Source organism: Centrocercus urophasianus, unplaced genomic scaffold (genome assembly GCF_019232065.1).
Source record: "Centrocercus urophasianus isolate 14NV4802_14NV808 unplaced genomic scaffold, USGS_Curo_1.0 seq_15, whole genome shotgun sequence".
NCBI classification, from domain to species: Eukaryota; Metazoa; Chordata; class Aves; order Galliformes; family Phasianidae; genus Centrocercus; species Centrocercus urophasianus.
The window spans coordinates 43,734,992-43,753,343 of NW_024884697.1; the positions used below are offsets into that span (position 1 = coordinate 43,734,992).

Below are 18,352 nucleotides of genomic sequence, written 5' to 3' on the forward strand. Positions count from 1 at the left end.
TCTTCTCTTCTCTTCTCTTCTCTTCTCTTCTCTTTTTTTTTTTTTTTAAAACTAAAACGTAAAGGGAAAAAGTCAGCGTAGAGCATTTGTAAGGAGTTCAGACTTCCATACAAATATTAATCGTAGAGCAGTGTGTAAAATATATATGGCTGAAGCAGCTAGAGGTGGCCTTACTCAGTGGTTTTATTCCCTAAACACATTATTTCGTCTTTGATATGAGCCCTTGCGGAATTGAATTATTTTGTAATTTCTAATGAAGTTTTTTAAAACTCACTTAACTGCTTATAAGCATTACCACATTTTAAAAATGAGAATAGATTAGCAACATCTCAATTTCTAATACTGAGAATTAGAAATTGAAAAAGAGAGTGGGCATGTTCTTTCACATGTTGTTGCAGTCCTCTCAAGGGTTAAAACGAACCTGAGACAGTTAGAAAAATAAAACCAGAGCTGCTATTACAAACTGGGACAGATGTAGGAGGCCAGGTTTCCTGTGGCCCATTTTCCAGTTTCCTGGCTGCAACCTGCAGAAATAAAGGAAGCTGAATGCGAACGTGAATGAGAACCTAACAATGCCCCACGTCGCACTGCTCCAAAAAATGTTCTGCTCACCAGAATTAGGGTACAAAAGCAGTAAATGGATGCACAAAAAATATACACGCGTTTCCTGGACTGGTTGAGAATGAAAAATTCGGCATTTGTTATGGAGAAATGCTGCGTGCTTGCAGGAGCACTGACTTCCCTGTGAGAGCAGTGTAAATGGAGGTGTGTGCCTGCTATGGCCGAGTGTAAGAAAAGGAGCTGGATCTTCCACAGCTGCTTTGGCTGCAGAAGGAAAAGGCTGTGTTTTTCAGACATCAAGTGACATTCATTTCCGTGCCCTGAGTCTGCGTCTTAATCCTTTTCACATACACGTCTGATCACCAGCTCTCTGTGACTACCTAAAGTGCATAATGCTGGCTGACACCTTCCTCATTTAATTGATCCCCAACTGAATTTTTTCTGCCCCCAGGCTCCCCTTGCCCCCTCTCCCACCCATCCATCCCCCCTCTACCCCAAGTGCCGTGCCCTGCTTTATGGCTTGGAGCACCAGGTGTATTCTGCAAGCCCTCTGAAGTCCCAAGGAGCTGGTTATGATCCTCATGCTTGGAATGATCTCTGGTTTTAGGCTTCAGAGCTTGTTTGTATAGATTGTCCAGGATCAGCAGAATGTCTGTTAGGCCGCAGAGGAGCTAAATGTTGAGTGGGGATAAAGGATTTCAGTTAGGAGGCCTGGCATGTCTGGGGGGAGTGAAGGACGAGTGTGCAGCTGTAACGTGCTCTTTCTTCATGTGGAAGCTGAGGAACTGTGCAGGCATCCATAACGCTACAGGGCTGCTTTGTGGCTTCCTTGCCTTCATCTAGCTTTTCTTATGCAATAGTCTTACAAAACTTAATGCTTCAAAGAGCGTTCTGCTTATCTCACTGTTCATGTCATTAATCTGATAGGGAACTCCTTCTTTAGCTAGCTTTGTCTCTGAGCCTCCTGGTTTTCTGATGCCTGAAGACGGCTTGCATATTTGTTTAACTTTTTCCCAGTAGATAAATGACTTATTTTTGAAGCCTTAATGCCACCTTACTGACATCTTATCCCATAGAATTTGATGTATATTGTCATGGTCAGGAAGTAGCAACGCAGCCCATCAGCACACACATTTCTTTTGTATGTCTGAACCATTTCTAGTGTGACTTAAAGTTGTCACCATTCTTGCTGGTACTGGTAGAAGCCGGTCTCCTTACACTGAGCAGAGAGGCAGGCTTTGGCTTCCCTCGCTCCCATCTATCACTGTGTAGGAAAATGAGATCTTGGGTAGGATGCCCTGTGGATGCCTGCCCTTCAGGGAGGCCTTTCAGTGCTGACTTTGTTGCTGCTCCAAGTTCATGCATATCAGTCAGGAAACTGATGAGTTTGTTTGAAACAAATAGGGGCAGTGTTGGCAGCACAGGTATCTCAGTTGCCTTCTTCACACACCGGTCCTGAACGTAACATCTGACACGCGGAGCTCACGTTGTGTCACACTGGCCGTGCGGTCGGTAGGATTCGTACAGGGGTACATTGGAAAGCACGCACCTTAGGAATGCAGACAGGGTGTTAACATGGTTGGCTGTCACCGTTGCCTGAGAAATGGATTTTCAGACCTGAAACATCCTTTGGACGTTGTATGCACTTCCAAGTGTAATTCATTTCAGCTCAGCCTCTGATTTTGTTTGCATCAGTGATAGTGAAATGGATGACAAAGTAAAATTACCATACTATTACAAGTCCAGCAGATTTTGTTTCCTGAGCCTCAAATTCACTGTGTAAATATTCAAAAAAGAGCAAAGTTGCAAAACCACGGTAAAAATAACATGAAGAAATAAATTCTGACTCTGTTGTCTATATGAGGTTAGTCTTTCCGTGGCACAGAATGTATGTTTCTGTTCCATAGGTTGCCTGTTTCATTCTGTACCATAAATGAACACCACTAAGTAACTGCTTTTTAAAAACTATTTTTCTTTTAGCCCATGTAAACTCAGTGTATAATTCTGTGTATTATTTTTTGCCCAGCATTCAAATCCTGTACAGAGCACAGAAGTAAGAGGATTATTTATTGTTACATTTCAATACTAATAGTTGAATGAAATATGAAATAAATGCCTCATAGGAAGTGACCACATTCCTATATGCATTATGCATATTAAGGAGAAATAGTGGATTCCTTTTCAATCAGTAGAAGTTCAAAAGAAGTAAAAAATATATAAATGATACACAAAGTTTTCTGATGATTTCTGATTCTTCCCAGTGACAATTTATAATAGCTTAGTGGTTAAATTACATGGCCTGTAATGCTTCTTTCAGATAATTCTACTAATCCACCACTCAAATCGGGTGCACGTGCACTGTGGGGCCATGTTGTCCTCCTAGGAGGAGAATGAATAATTTGTGAAACCCAAAAATGGTGCCCAGAAAGAAAGGCGAGTTTCATATTGTGGTTGAGCTGATTGGAAATCAAGAATTTTGGACCATTTGAAGAAGAGGATGAGAGTTTTTATTAATCCCCCACAAATTGTTTTAGGGAATGAAAGCAGGGCACCAACATTAACACCAGTTTACCACCTAGAAGGTAGTTCATTTGAAATGCCAAAGCCTCTTTTGTCATAATACTTCAGGTTTTACATCATCATTTATGCAGACCACAGAGTTTCCATTTAAGGTGGTTACAGCTGGGAATATTCAGTGCTCAGCACTTCAGAACTGATGGCATCAAGTTGGATGCTTGGAAGAAAAGGGGCATATGAGTAATGATCATCTGAAAATGTAATTTACCTGATTTGCTTCATGCAGTAATTATGCATATATAGTTGCTGTAAGCTTGTGAGCAATATGGGAAGCTTTACATAGGAACTCTGTAGCAGACAGGGGTTGGAGTGCATTGCTGCACTGAGCTCTTTTAATCTCATTTCAGTATGCACAAGCTTGGCTTGTATCCAAGAGCAGACTTACACAGGTACCAATTATGCACACAGATACCAAATTTTTAGGTGTACAGGTTCTGTATGAAGTCTATTCAGAGCCATAAGCATGGAGACCTGACTCACACCTTTCACTGGGCAGAAGATAAGGCAAACAGGTTGGTGAGGAGCTGACTAAATTGATGCCCTGGATCCAGCACCTGGATTGCCCCCAGAGGTCATGCATGCTTCCCAGGTGGTTAAAGAACTGATCAGGACCCATCTTTTCCTTTAACAATGGTTGCAGTCACCTTTTATAGATGTTGCTCATTGGAAGAAGCCTCTCCTTTGTTACCAGGATGGTAGCACTGAGTGGGTGCCTGTGTAGGAGGTTCTGCTCACACAGCCTTGTGCTGATCCGCCCACAGCTGAGTCACCCTCAGGCCCACACTTGGTGAATACAGAGGAATCCAAAACTGTTTACATTTGGAGAGGTGATAAGCATCGAAAAATAGGCTCATAATGGTAAGTGTAGTGCAGTGTTAGCTGTAGGTTACCCAGTGAGGTTACCTTCTTAGCCAGAGGTGAGTGGGGATGAGAGAATCTGCAGCAAAGTATGCTTTACTGTGAGATCAGTGCCACCTGAACTCTCTGAAGAGACGTGATTGCTGATCATCCGAAAGAAGATGTGATTAATAGTCTGGAAGGGAAGGATCGCATCTCTGAGGACTGTTTTGAGTAATGTCATGGAGGTGGAGCTGTTGGTGATTGTATAACTCTCCCATCTTTAATTTCCTCAGTAGCAAAAAAGCCTGGGCAGGCTCTTTTCAGCAGTGGCCAGCGACAGGACAAGGGATGATGGACACAAGCTGGTACATGGGAAGTTCCATATGATGCTCAGGAAGAGCCTCTTTCCAGTGAGGGTGACCGAGCGCTGGAACAGACTGCCCAGAGAGGTTGTGGAGGCTCCATCTCTGGAGATACTAAAGATCTGCCTGGATGCTTTCATGTGTAAAGTATTGTAGGGAACTTGCTTCAGTGGGGTGGTTGATGATCTCCAGAGGTCCCTACCATCCCCTTCCATTCTGTGACATTACTTACACGAGTCTGTAGCCTAGGACACTTGTAAGCATTTTAAAAAAAATTTAAAGGAAGTTATTTACCACTACTAACAATTTTCTGGAGTAAAAAAAAAAAAAAAAAGTTCTGTTTATGATTTCTTGTTCAAGTAAGGCAGTATGATTCGAGCTGAAATGATGCAAGTATCTCTGTATAATATATAGTGTATAGAAACTGATCGTTTTAGAGTCATGTGTCTGCATATACCTACCATGTATGGTAATATACATATTTTTCATTAATATTTAAAGCTTTATAATGTATGTGTGTGCCAGATGAATAGGGCCACTTTAATAATTATGACATTAGAGATGAATGATCTATAAAGGATGCACTTAACACTTGCACAGATGGTGTAATTTAGAAGAACTTAATACTAAAGGTTGTAAAGCAAATATGTAACTTCCAGGTATATTTCTAGCTGAATTCTAGCTGAATATATCTTTCTTGCCTTACCCTGGCTATGAAGTGATAAAAATAATTCAACAAAGCAAATGTAAACCCTTTGAAAGTGCCAAAGCAGCCATAAGAGGCAGTTTTGTTTCAAGAATACCTAACAGCCCTGTGAGGCTTTGCTATCTTGTGAAGGTGCTGTGAAGTTGTGTTACGCAGCTGGCTGTTGTAGGTGTTTGTCCTTCTGTCATTCCCACTGCATTCTCAGTCATGTAGAGAAATGAGGCTTTTGTAAAGATAGTAGCACCATAATTAATTCTGCAAAACCTTGTTTGGCCAGTGGAAATTGTTTGGAGCAAAACTCCAAATTCTGTTTTTCTGCAACACTGCGACCTTTTCGAGTATCTTTACCTTGTTTTTACCAAGTGAAGTGTATGTCATTTATTTTCCTTTTCAACTAGTGCGTGGTGAAGACAAGCATACAGCAGCATCTAGTGAGTTAGCAAGAGAAATAAAGGGTTTCTGTAGCTCTGGGGCAGACTGAAGAGGGAAAGCAGTCCCCTGCTGCACTGCTGCCTGCAGGGATAGCTGGAGGTCTCCTGCCCTCTGGTGGTCAGCACACCAAAGGCAAGGTGAGGCAGGGATCCTGATATATGAGGGTAATATACTGGGAGCCAAAATGAACAGGGAGATTAAAAATCAAGAGTTTGTTTCGATAAAGACAAAAATGTCTGTTGTTACACAAAGTTAAGTAATAACTGACCCCATTCACAGTGGCGTGAATTGACCCAGTAGTGCTGGCATCTCTGAATCTGCATTAGTTAGAGATAATGTAGAGTCATAGAGTGGTTGGAAGGGACCTTAAATATCATCTGGTTCCAGTCCTCTGCTATGAGCAAGGACACCTCCCACCAAGGTCCCATCCACCCTGGCCTTGAGAACCTCCAGGGATGGGGAATCTACGACGTTCCAGTGCCTCACCACCCTTATAGTTAAGAACTTCGTCCTTATACTTGATCAGAACCTGTCCTTTTTCTGTTTAAAACTGTTACTCCTTGTGCTATCACTGCTCTCTGATAAAGAGTCCCTCTCCAGCTTTGCTGTAGGCTCTTTAGGTACTGGAAGGCCACAGTGAGGTCTCCTTGGAGTTTTCTATGCTTCAGGCTGAGCAACCCCAACTCTTTTAGCCTGTGTTCATGGGGGTACTCCAGCCCTCTGATCATCCTTATTGCTTTCCTCTGGACCCACTCGAACAAGTCCATGTCCTCCACATGCTGCAAGCCCCAGAGCTGAACAGTGTTCCCAGTAGGGCCTTATGATGGCAGAGTAGAGGAGGAGAATCAGCACCCCCCACATATCCGAATTAAAAGTCAGAAGCGGCCAAGAAAAAATGATTTAAGATAGTATTAAATGTGCTGAGGCTGCCAGTGTTGTTGAAAGTGAGGGGAAATATTTTCTAGCTCTGTAGTTCAAAAGGCCAGTTGCAGCTATATCTTTATTGCAATAATAAGTTGTCTTCAGTGCCAAGAGGCTCAGGTTCAGTTGTATATGTGCCTGTGCTGAACTAGGATTTATTTATTCTTACATTCATTCTTCTCTTGCAGTGCCTGAAAAAAACTTTCATCATGCCTGCAGAATAGGTTGTAGCTTTAGAGCTGTTTAAATTGGCTGACAGGAACAGCAAGAACCATTTGAGGCACTGCAACAAGCAAAAGGTATAAAGGCTGTATGAAATAGGGAAGGTAGGCTGTGGTGGGAAGGGGAAGTGTGGTTTCTGGTCCTCAAAACAAAGGAACTTCTCCATTTTTTCCTCATCTTTCTGTTCTTCTTGGATGGGGGAACATCCAAGTTTAGTATACCTGTCATGACAGTAAGTAGCAGTTTTGCAGTTGCTTCCAGCATGGGTTATATAAAATCTGTTCTGTTTGTTTGTTTGTTTGTTGTACATTCCTTTCAAAGGTAGCTGCATGCACTATGGTGTAGACCTTGACTGAAGATGACCCTGTACCATCTAAACTAAGTGGGCAATGCTTTGCTGAGTATTTGCTGTATTTTTATAGCTGTGCAAAAAATACTGAAACGGGAGTTTGAGACTTGCTGGTCTTACGGAAGTTTGGTTGTGAACAGTGTGGTTTCCTTTGCTAAATTATGTCAGATGATTCTTACCCAGAGCTTATCACTGAACTGAGTGTTGGCTGAAACACCTGCTCCCAGATGTTTTTCACACCGTTGCTCTCCTTTGTCCCTTGTAGGTATGGAGAGTGCAATCACACTGTGGCAGTTCCTTTTGCAGTTGCTGCTAGACCAGAAACATGAGCACCTGATTTGCTGGACGTCTAATGATGGCGAATTCAAGCTACTCAAGGCAGAAGAAGTGGCTAAGCTGTGGGGACTCAGAAAAAACAAAACTAATATGAACTATGACAAGCTGAGCCGAGCGCTCAGATACTATTATGACAAGGTAAATTTTGTTCTTCTCATGCAGACTAAGAAAGTAGAAACACTACCGTTTAACATTTCAACCCTGTTGTGGACACTTTTTAAAGTTCTCCCAATTAGTTTTTACAGCAGACACTACTTCCAGAGGCAATTGTGGAGGTAAGAAGGCAGCTAAGAAGGACAGGAAAGCAGTGCATGCCCATTTCCAGGGGCAGGGGTGGGGCAAGGTTTTGATTTAGGCTTACACTTACTGATGCTTTCGTATGCTTCTGTGTTTGGCTACCTGGTATTTTCTGTAGCTTTTGCCAATAATAAAATAACTGTTGATAACAGAGAGCTGTTTGATTATTGCAGCCTGCACAGGATCTTCAGAATGCAGGGAGGTGGTAGAAAGCAGTGATGCTCCAGTGCAGCAGGTACTGGCAGCTATGCCAGCAGGTACCCCCTATGCTAGAGCAAGGAAAGAACACACAGACAACCCAACAGCATAGAGGGTGGCATGAGTTTTCAAAGTTTTTGTGGGACACAACTTTCAGAACCTGGATGCTGTTGGCCTGTGCTTTAACTTGCTTGAGCTTTGTAGTAGATTTTCTTTTTTATAATTGTATTGGATCATAATAATGTTAATCTGGGAACACAGCGTTGAAAAACATTTAGAAATATTTTGACAGAGCAGCATTACCTTGCAAGAATCTCTCTGTAGCTCATCAGTTGTTAATGCTAAGCATTTCCAAGGGTTGGGAATTTTTCCACTATATTATTTTAGGACACAATCCACATTAGCTTCCGCAGTAGTCAATCTTACATGTTGTTGTTATTTAATTAGCATTAATATATGTGAATGAGCAGTGATGTGGTGTTTAACTGGATGAAAGTGCAGAGTAAGAGTAGCAAACAGAAAGACAAGCAACCGATCAGATGGTGGGTGTCAGAGCAGGGCATATGTGTCAGGTAGCAGTTTCATGCTGAGCTCATTACAGTTGAAGACTATGCTTGCAGTAGGATGTTAGATTTACTCTGACTTGTGAATTTATCTTCAGGATATCTGAACTCAAAATAACGGGGTGTATGCTTTATTGTCTAATTTATTTGCCCTTGCAAAACCTGTTGAATTTTGCCCCTTCTTCATGCTGACAAAAAGGCTCAGAAATACATCTGTGGAGGTTTGATAGAACTAATCAGACCCTAAGGAGTCAGCATTGTTCCTGCAGCAACCTTGTAACTGGCAAGCTGTGTTTATTTGCCCCTCTCAGAAGCTGGTGACAGATGGGTGGTGTAGGCACGTCCATTTTCAACCTATTTTTAAAAAACTGAAATCTGGAAGAAAAACTTGACCATACTAATCTGGAAGGATTTAGATCAACCAGCTTGCTTCTGATTTTCAGGGGTTGTGACCATGCTTGTAATCTAGAAGAAGTCAGTAGAGGGTACTGTTGGCTGGCACGTGTGAAAATCAAACTTGTGCAGAATAGTGGGAGTTGGTAAGATGACTCTCACTCTCTTGAAACCATCCTTCACTTGGATGTTTAGTCCTTGGTCTTACTCTTTGACAGCAGCATGGTGGCAACAGAATGCAAAGATGAGAACAGGGAATAAGCAGAATTTGTGTTAGATTGCTGCAACAGAAAGATGTTTGAAGGCAGTCTGAGATGTGGCAGGGTAATAAAAAGACAGAATTACAGAGATTATATGGTGAGTAAAACTGATGCTCAACACAGTTATGGCATGTGTGCTACCTGCACATGGTAGGGGAGCTTGATGCTGCAGGACTGAACTCAGAATACTTTTCTCATGCATTATTTGTAGTGCACTAAATCTTGGAGGCACAGTGTGACTGGGCAGCCAGTCCAGCACAGCAACCAAAACCCATGTTGATTGCAAATTAACTTTGTGCAATTTTCTGACCAGCCTTTTTGTTCCTCACGTTGGAATTTGAAAGACTGTATGAAACTGTAGGAATTTTTTAGATGCAGATTTAGAGCTCTAAGTATTACAGTAAAATGTTTTTAGTATTCTGTCTGCCAGAAGTCAGATTTTTCCACTTAACATCTTTCAAAGGTGGCCTGGCTTAGAAGGCACAAAGGGATTCAGGACACCGCAGTGGCTGTTCCAAGCAGCTGCTATGATGAATTCCCCTTCACAAAGTGCTAAAAAGGCTTCTGCTCAGCATGGGGAAATTCGCTTCACTATTTAACTCCGGCCTCTCCAATTATAAACTTAACTGGGATCAGTGGGGACAGAGAGCCTGCTGGTGGATGAGCAGCACATGCAAAGTACAAATACACCATTATTGACTGAGCAGGCACTGCTTGAAAATAGGGGACAAGATATTTGTAGCACTTGTCCTCTAAGATCTCTCTGATCTCTTCAAATCAAAGGAATGTAGTGGCTCTTTACTTGAGCCTCCCTTTCTCCTTGTTCTGTTTCTGGTTGCTTGCTCGCTGCCACCCCCTTCATGCACACACCTTTGTCATCTCTACTGTCTCCACTACTCGCCATCTGCCAGAGAAGTGGCTGTATGGTCTTCAGCATGGTATGGTTGTTGCTCACTGTTCTTAGTGCTGCTTTCTTGACCTATGTGCTCTCCTCCATTTGCTAATTTTGTCTAGGTGTAGCACAGGGATTTGGGCCATTTTTCTCAGTTCTGCAGCCCAGTGGAGTTCATAGCTCCTTGGTGGAGAGAAGGATAAGCTCTTCTTTCTCCATATATTATGGCCTTGTGTATCTACAGGGTCTTCTCCACCTTGAACTCCAATGATGTGGCAGCATGTGAGTTTGAGGCAAGTGCATTGATCTTTGAGAGGTGATGGTGGCCCATGGGCTGGGCCTTCCTTTCTTGGGCCACCCTCTGCTGCTGTATGTGGCTGACACCAAGTGAGTTTGTCTTTGAAATTATTCACTGTGGAGAAATAAAAGCTGATCACTGGATAAGTGGGGGTTTATAAGCTCTGCCATTGTGCCTGGGGGGAACGCTCGCTTGTTAAAATTCATCATCTGATTCATCTGAAGTTAGAAGTAAATTAATTCCAGTGCTGGAGAAAAATAACACAATTAGGGCAAGTTCCTTAGCTTGGCTTTGAAGCAGATGATGTGCTGTTGAGGCTGATGGCTGGGTTTATGTTAAATTCACATATAAAACACCCCAGGAAATGTATGGTGTGGCATGTCTCCGTTTGCTGCTGAGATTCTGGTTGCTAAAGGTTTGTAGATAATCTGAAGACTTTCCATTTCCTGCTTCATTTGTTACCCAAATTTCCCTTCACTCTTTGTGTTTAATGCATTTCCTGTGTTGCCTTAACAGAGCAATACACAGATGACGAATAGCACTAAGGGAAGGAATCCTGCACAACCTACAATCGAGCATGTTCGGTTCCCAAGCAGAGTACTTTTTCTTGGTGTGTAGAAACAAAATCCCAATTTAAGAAGGATTAGTACTTTTATTATTGTTGAAGTTGCCCAGTTGCTTTTTTTTTTTTTTGCTGATAACTGAAATGATGGATACTTTTTGGGATTCTCTATAGAGGTTTCCAGACTGCTAAAGTTCCCACTGAATATTTCAAGATGACACCATGTGATAAAAGTTTTGAGGGACAAATCCAGGGAACTGCATCCAGATATCCACATTAATAGGATGTTAGAGTTGTGGAAGTCACGTCTTCAGAAGTTAGGCAATGCAGAAGTCATAGTTCCCTGCATAATGTTTGCATGAGTTATGCTGCTTTAATTACACAATCGTATACCATTGCAACAAGCAACTATTCAATATTTTTGAGTCCTCTCTGAAGAGCATGTGCCCTCAGGCTTTACTCAGCGACTGCTATTCAGTCTGTCTTCTAAAGACAGAATAAATCATTTTAACTTCAGTTAATGGCTGCCCTCTTTTTAGATATAGAAGGCAGCACAATGTGTAGTACATAAATAACATGCGTTCTTGTTTGTGCTTGCTGCAGCAGAGGGGACAGTGCTTCTCAGGTACTCAGAGGCTTCTGAGGTGCCCTCAGCCCTCCCTCCCTGCCTGTAAGAACACGTCAGACCCCATACCCTGGTTACCAGTTCTGGTATTTAATGCCCAAGTGTGTGTGGCAGTGTGGAACAATTCTCTTGGGAAAAGGTCCATTGCTTGGTCTGCTTCCAAAATTTCAGGATATAAAGTGAGAGCAGAAATTATTATTCTGCTTTTGTTGAAGTCTTGAGTTTTATTCATGGAAAGATGAGACCTCCGAACTGGTCTTTGGAGTGCTGTGGGCAGTGCCTGAAACGCTGTGGTGCAGATATGCCTGAGCTCCCAGCACACTGGTGGGGGCAGTGCAGCCATCAGGCAGCAGCACCCAGCTGGCATCGGAGCCTTCAAAGAGCGGTGTGATGCCAGGTAGGATACCTAGAAAATCCAACCAACGGCACAAAGGGGCTGGAGGAGCGCATACACTCACTGGCCTGCCACTGAGAGGCCTATTCTGCCTGCAGAAGCAGTCAGTATCAGGAAACCTCCTTTGCTCTTTGAAACTGAGCCCTGCTTGTCATGGTGCCTGTCGCTGTCCTCCCTGGTTGGAACCATCTTCTGCAGCTCAGAGTAATTCTGACAGATCACCAAAGTGATGTAAAAATAAGCTGCTTCTTAACCTTCACATCAGTCGTTCATCAAAAAATGCTTGAAGTGACAGCGTCATTTGAGAGGCAGTTAATTAATTTGTGTCCTTATCTTCTCTTAAATGCTGATGGAGATTTCCTGGGGCTCTTCATTTGAGAGAAGCCTGCAAAGTGCTCAAGGGGCCTACACTTGAATCCTTTTCATCTGCAGCCGTCATTAAGTAGGCTTGCTGCAGGCATATGGAGACAGAGGAGCTGCACTCAGAGACCTTCTGAAAATATGTTTAATAATGATGGAGGATATATAAACTCTTCAACTCGTTTGGCTGCCTTCTATAGCAGTGGTTCCCTGCTTTAAGTCTGTGTCCATCTACAAGTTGCTCTGGTGCTTGGTGGAACAATAACTCTTAAGAGGAGAGATTATTTTCAACTGAAATGTATATATTAAAAGAAAGAGACAAACCAAAATCCAGTTGGGATGTTTCTTCTCATATGTGAATAGTTAGAAGGTTCTGTGTTTATGATAGTATGTAAATGAAACGGTACAGAAGAAGTGCATTCATCTGATGTTTCACCTAATTAACAGAAAAATCTAGGCCAAGGCCAAAGCCATGGGAATTAAAGGTACGTAGATATATTCCATGGGCTAAATATACATCCTGAACTTTAGGACTGCAAAAATAGGCACTGAGGGATCAGCCAGGTGGGCAGAACATGAGTTCAGCTCAGCCTGGGAGAGAGCAGCTCTGTGCTTCCAGCCTGAGCTTGCCAAAGTTGGTTCTCCTCCTGCACCCTGCGTCCGTGCTGCAAACTTGAAACTTTCTCTGTGCTGCAGCTCTGACCTGGGGAGCAAATCTCTTCCTGAGATTCATTTTGTATTCAAGAAGGTGTCTGAATGAAGTGCCAGCCAAGGAACCTTTAGATGTGGTACTGAGGGACATGATTCGTGGGGAAATATTGGTGGTAGGTGGACAGTTGGACTGGATGGTGTTGGAGGTCTTTTCCAACCTTAGGATTCTGTGACCCGATACAGAAGTATGTACTCCTCTCTCCCCAGATCAACCCTGCTTTTGTGGCAGAAAAAAGACATTGTTCAGGCTCTGCGAGCACCCAGGATTGAGCCCTGTCCATATATGAATAGGGAGGATGCTTATGTTCCTTTTTTTTATAAAAAAAAAAAAAAAAAGAATGTGTGTTTTCTCAACTGTTCTGAGAATCTGTGCCTGAATGAAAAACAAATAGCATTTTAGGAATAATGTAAATGTTCACATTCCCTTGTGTACAGCAAGGCAGGTCTGGTTGTAGAGTGCAGGCAGGAGGGGCTGCAGGCGTGTGCCCCACAACAGGATCACTGCCTGGGGAGAGTTTTTAAGAGGAGGCTTCCAGACAAACCCTCTAGCAGGGGCTTCAGGAAAAGTGAGATCACTTGAAATCTCAGGAAATAGTGCCCTTTGTTTCTCTGAAGGCCCTGAGCGGGTGGCGGAAGCCTCAGTGCTCCTTTGCTCTTTGTGTTTGCTGTACTCCGTGCCTCCATGATACTGATCTTCCTAGCGTCTGCTTTTGTATTTGCAGAACATCATCAAGAAGGTGATTGGACAAAAATTTGTGTACAAGTTTGTGTCCTTCCCTGACATTTTAAAGATGGATCCACACGCCGTGGAAATCAGCAGAGAGAGCCTTTTGCTGCAGGACAGCGACTGTAAGATGGCCGCCGAGAGCAGGGACGTGCACAAGCACAGCTTGTCGGCTCTGAAGAGCACAAGCCGCAACGAGTACATCCACTCCGGCCTGTACTCCTCCTTCACCATCAACTCTCTGCAGAACCAGCCAGACCCTTACAAGCCAATCAAAACAGAAAAACCGGAGGAGAAGTCGGAAGGAAGCACGCCGGTCGAGGAAGTGCGGACTGTTATAAGATTTGTGACAAACAAAACAGACAAACAAGTCATGAGGCCCATGGTGTCATTGCCTTCCACCTCCGAAACAGCAGCTGCTTCTGCTTTTCTCAGCTCACCCGTATCAGCCAAAATCTCTTCCTTAATGCTACCCAACAGTGCCAGCATCTCATCTCCATCATCATCCTCCTCCAGGTCGCCGTCGCTGTCTCCCACCTCACCCCTCCCCTCTGAGCACAGGAGCCTCTTCTTTGAGTCCAGTTGCCACGACTCAGATTCCCTCGAGCCGCTGAACCTCTCCTCGGGCTCCAAGGCGAAGTCGCCATCTCTTCCCCCAAAAGCTAAGAAACCCAAAGGCTTGGAAATCTCAGCCCCACCTATGGTTCTTTCCAGCACCGATATCGGTTCCATTGCCCTCAACAGCCCTGCTCTTCCTTCGGGATCTCTGACTCCAGCTTTCTTCACTGCACAGGTATGGCTGGCCAGCCTCACATACTCTTTCCATAGCCAGCTCTCTCTCTGTTTGGCCAAGGGTTTTAGTGCTCGGGGCATGTTGTCAGCCACTGCCAGAGTGATGTGAGGAGAGAGGGTTCCTTGTGGCACTGCACTGCTGGGGTTTCCATGTGGTTGTGGGGAGAATGAAAGAAAGGGAGGACAGGGTTCTTGTAGGTTGGAAGCTGAGCATAGGTACTGTGAGGTGCTTGGTCAGAGCTCTGTGCTAGGTGTTGCGGCCCTTGAAATTGTGATACTAGGTTTCAAACAGGGAGTAAGTAAAAAATCTGGTGGATGTCCCACCAGACCAGGCTGTAGGGGCTCTGAGGACCCTGATCAGCTGTAAATGTCCCTGCTCGCTGCAGGGGAGTAGGACCAGATGGCCCTTAAGAGTCCCAACTCAAACAATTTTATAATTCTGATTGGTGTCTACAACAGGCTTTTAAGCCAGCTTTGATTTGCAAAGTTTTGCAGGTCCAGAAAGTACTTGGCGGAGCTCCCTTTCAGTACAGACCTGAATAACTGGTAGGTTCTTCTGTTCTCTATAAAATAACTGCCAGTTAATCACATCTCTGTGGTAATGTTGATGTACAGTTCTGATTTTTAAGCAAGTCTGTGGAAAAAAATCTATTTATTCAGAGGTTAAGAGAAAAAAATCACATAACGGAAAATGATCCAATGATCCAATGTGTTCATCAGTGAGTTTTGTTCTGTGCTGCCACTGCATCAAAAAAATCCTGGAAGGGAAAAAAAATATTGAAGAAAGTTGGTGCAAACACTGGCATTGAATGAGACAGTTCAACCAGTCATCTGTCGGGGATCAAACCGTGCCCAGAGGGACCTGCAGGCCTTCCCATGAGGCATGGCCCAGCTGGGATGCCCAGGGCACATGCTGTGCCTGCTCCGCTTGGAGTCCTCATGGGGACAGGGGAGCAGAACATGTGCTTAGCCAGCGTGGTGCTTGCTCTCCCTGTGCCTTTCAGCAGGATGCAGAAGTTTGTGCAAAGCCACTGCGACTCGGGCACACCTGCAGGCCACTGAGATACAGGGCTGTGCCACAAAGAAAGAGGAAATCTGTGGTCTGCTATCAGTCATTTTGTGCACCATAAAGCCTCTGAGTGATTTGATGAATGGCAGGAAGAACGGGAGTGTGGCAAACCAAAGATGAGGTGCATTGGCAGGCCCATACAGCCTCTCTGTGCTATAACCACAGTAAGTGTTTTGCTTGTAGGCAGCAAATTTGACAAATCCTATCAGATGCCAGCTAGACAGAATGACAGCGTGAGTTATTACAGGCTTGCTTTAATCTACTGCCGCCACAGAACTCAGGATAAAGAGTGATTTCTCTCCTCATTTTGTAATCATTTCTTTGAACACTTCATTTTCTCATTCATCTCTGAATCAGAGTCCTTCCTACCCTGAAAGTCATAGAAGGGAATTAGAGGTGTCCAACCTTTTGGCTTGCCTGGGACACGCTGAATGAAGAGGAATTGTCTTGGGCCAAGTAAAAAATATACAGGGCACTTGTGTGAAAGTAACAAAACCTCATTTTTATTTTTTTCATTAAAATATATATAAAAAAGAGGGCAACAAAATATAAACCTTGCAGGCTGGACATGTGTGACCCCCTTCAGTAGGATGCCTCACTATGGCACTGATGGCCATCATCCAACTGAATGCCATTACACGGCTTTTTTGGCAGGTTGTCCCATCTCAGAGGAGGCAGATGGCACCCTCATAGGGTAGCCCTGGGTCTGTTTATTTTAATGTTTGGTTATGCAGCAGTGTGGCTTTAACTGTCTGTTTCCAGTGTGGATAAGAAGCATCCTGCAACGTAAAGAATTAAATAAAAACTGTACAGCAGCTGTGTGCATCTAACTGTAAAACCTCGGCATGACAGCTGTAACATAGGCTGGAAATAGGCTCAGGTGCTGCCCCTTCGCTGAGCATCACTGCAGTGAGCTGCCCCAGTTCAGACTTGCTGTGCTTAGATCATAAGGAAGGTTTTTCGCATCCAGCACCAGCTGTATAGTGGCGTGAGGGCAGAAAATGAGCATACATGAACTTCCACATGTAACGTGAGGCCAGCCTACACTGTCTGCGCTTAGGTTTCCTCGAATGGTTCTGATGCTTGTCTGATGGTGATACTGCTCTATTTGCATGAAATAAATGTGAAGAGGTTGAGAGGTTTGCTCTGGCTGGCACTTGGCTGTGTCACAGCTCACAGGTACAAGTGCCAGCCATCGGGATGCAAGCTTTGGCTCAGCACTGGCATCAAGCACACATTTGCACACCTGCAGATCTGAACGGAGCACAGCTCAGCCTCAAATCCTCTTGCTGTGGCTGTACCTACGTATGAAAGAGCACCTCCAGGTTTTCTTTAGTATTTCCTTATTCTTTCCTTATGCTTTACCTCAGCAGAGGTAAAACCACTCCTCATATGACAGAATATTGACCTTTTCTGTCTTGCAGACCCCAAGTGGATTATTGCTGACCCCGAGCCCGCTGCTGTCCAGCATCCATTTCTGGAGCAGCCTCAGCCCCGTTGCTCCTCTGAGTCCTGCCAGGCTGCAGGGACCCAACACTCTGTTCCAGGTAGGTCTGTCTAACACACAGGTTTCACTTCTGGAAGCACATTTGAAAGCTGTGTCAGGGGAACATCTCATGTTGGACTGGAGCTTTTCAAATGGTTTGAGGAAACACAGGAGTTGATGAGCATTTTTAAGAGAAGTGTGTTTGCCTGCACCACCTTTAGAGCACTGGCAGCACAGCCAGACTCTCCTGGGCAGCATCTGCTCTGAGGTAGAAACATACACATTGCATGAAGGAAACAGAGTAAGTGCTGTGCACTGGTAGGAATAAGAGAGCCCTCAGAGCTCTGAGGAGAGAGTGCAGAGCAGGAGAGCATGGGAGAACCAAGAGCAGTTCCACACCACCTCGCTATGCAAGGCCCAGCTCATCCTTCTCTCTCGAGAAGGTACTTCTCACTCAGAAGACAGGATACAGTTGTATTTAACTTAAGGGCACTCTGAAGGTCGTGTTTCCAGATCTGCCTGGGTGGTTGCAGACAGGTCGCTTACCCCTCTGAGCACCTCTCTGTATTTACTGGGAGAAGAGCAGCGCTGTCCTCTTGTATGGATACTGGGGTTGTGAAAATCTGTTTTATGGAGATGTCATAAATATCAAAGACATGAAGCAAACAGCAATGGCTATGGAGCTCAGGGGCAGTGCTCTGCGGCTGAGGAAGGGATGGTGGGCATGGCCTGAGCAGCTCCAGCTGCAGTTGATTGAGTGAGTCACAGGAGGAACGGGGCTGAGCAGCTAATTGGCAGCAATCAGAAGAAGCCTACGGTCAGCCAAGCAGCTGAAGAACACAGGGAAAGTCTGGGAGTGAAGGCCCTGAGTGCTGTGGCTGGCACCAACATCGGAGGGTGCTCTGAACCCTCAGGGGGTGGCTGCACTCGGTTGGGTGGCAGTCCTTCAACTTCCAGATGCAAAGCTCAGAGCCCCGGAGCTGTTTGGTTTTCACCTGAGTTGAAACGAACATTTACTTGCTGATAAAGGAGCCAAAACGCTGCCGGCAGCCAGAGGCCAGCACTGCTCTGCGACTGCCTGCCTCACCCCCTTGCCTGCTGACTCACAGGGAAGTGGGAGCAGGCTCTGTACATCATCTTTCAGGCCTGTGCTGCTATCTCAGCAGTGCTGTGCTCAGCCCTGGCTCTAGCTCTACAGTGTTAGCGTTTTTATAGGACCAGGAATTCATCAACAGAGCAAGCCCGGGACGAGCCTATGGGAGTAGTGCAGTCCCTGCTTTGGTGAGCTCGTGGCACAGCTGGGCCTGGCTGTTGGGATGCTCATTACCTGGTGAAAGCTCTCCTTCCATGCCTACGAGTTGAAAGCAGCTCCCACACACTGGCACCCATGCACCCTCACAGCCTCCTCCCGCACAGATGGCC

At 44.6% G+C, this 18,352-nt stretch overlaps 1 protein-coding gene across 1 annotated transcript in view; it reads left to right on the top strand.

Annotated features, from left to right (window-relative positions):
• The window catches only part of ELK3 (ETS transcription factor ELK3), a 31,244-nt gene that overhangs the window by 10,481 nt on the left and 2,411 nt on the right, over positions 1-18,352 (top strand). The window contains exons 2-4 of the mRNA XM_042816288.1: positions 7,236-7,444; positions 13,582-14,376; positions 16,869-16,991. Of these exons, the coding sequence (XP_042672222.1) occupies positions 7,238-7,444; positions 13,582-14,376; positions 16,869-16,991 (1,125 nt within the window). The 5' untranslated portion in view covers positions 7,236-7,237. The remainder of the gene's footprint in view (positions 1-7,235; positions 7,445-13,581; positions 14,377-16,868; positions 16,992-18,352) is intronic.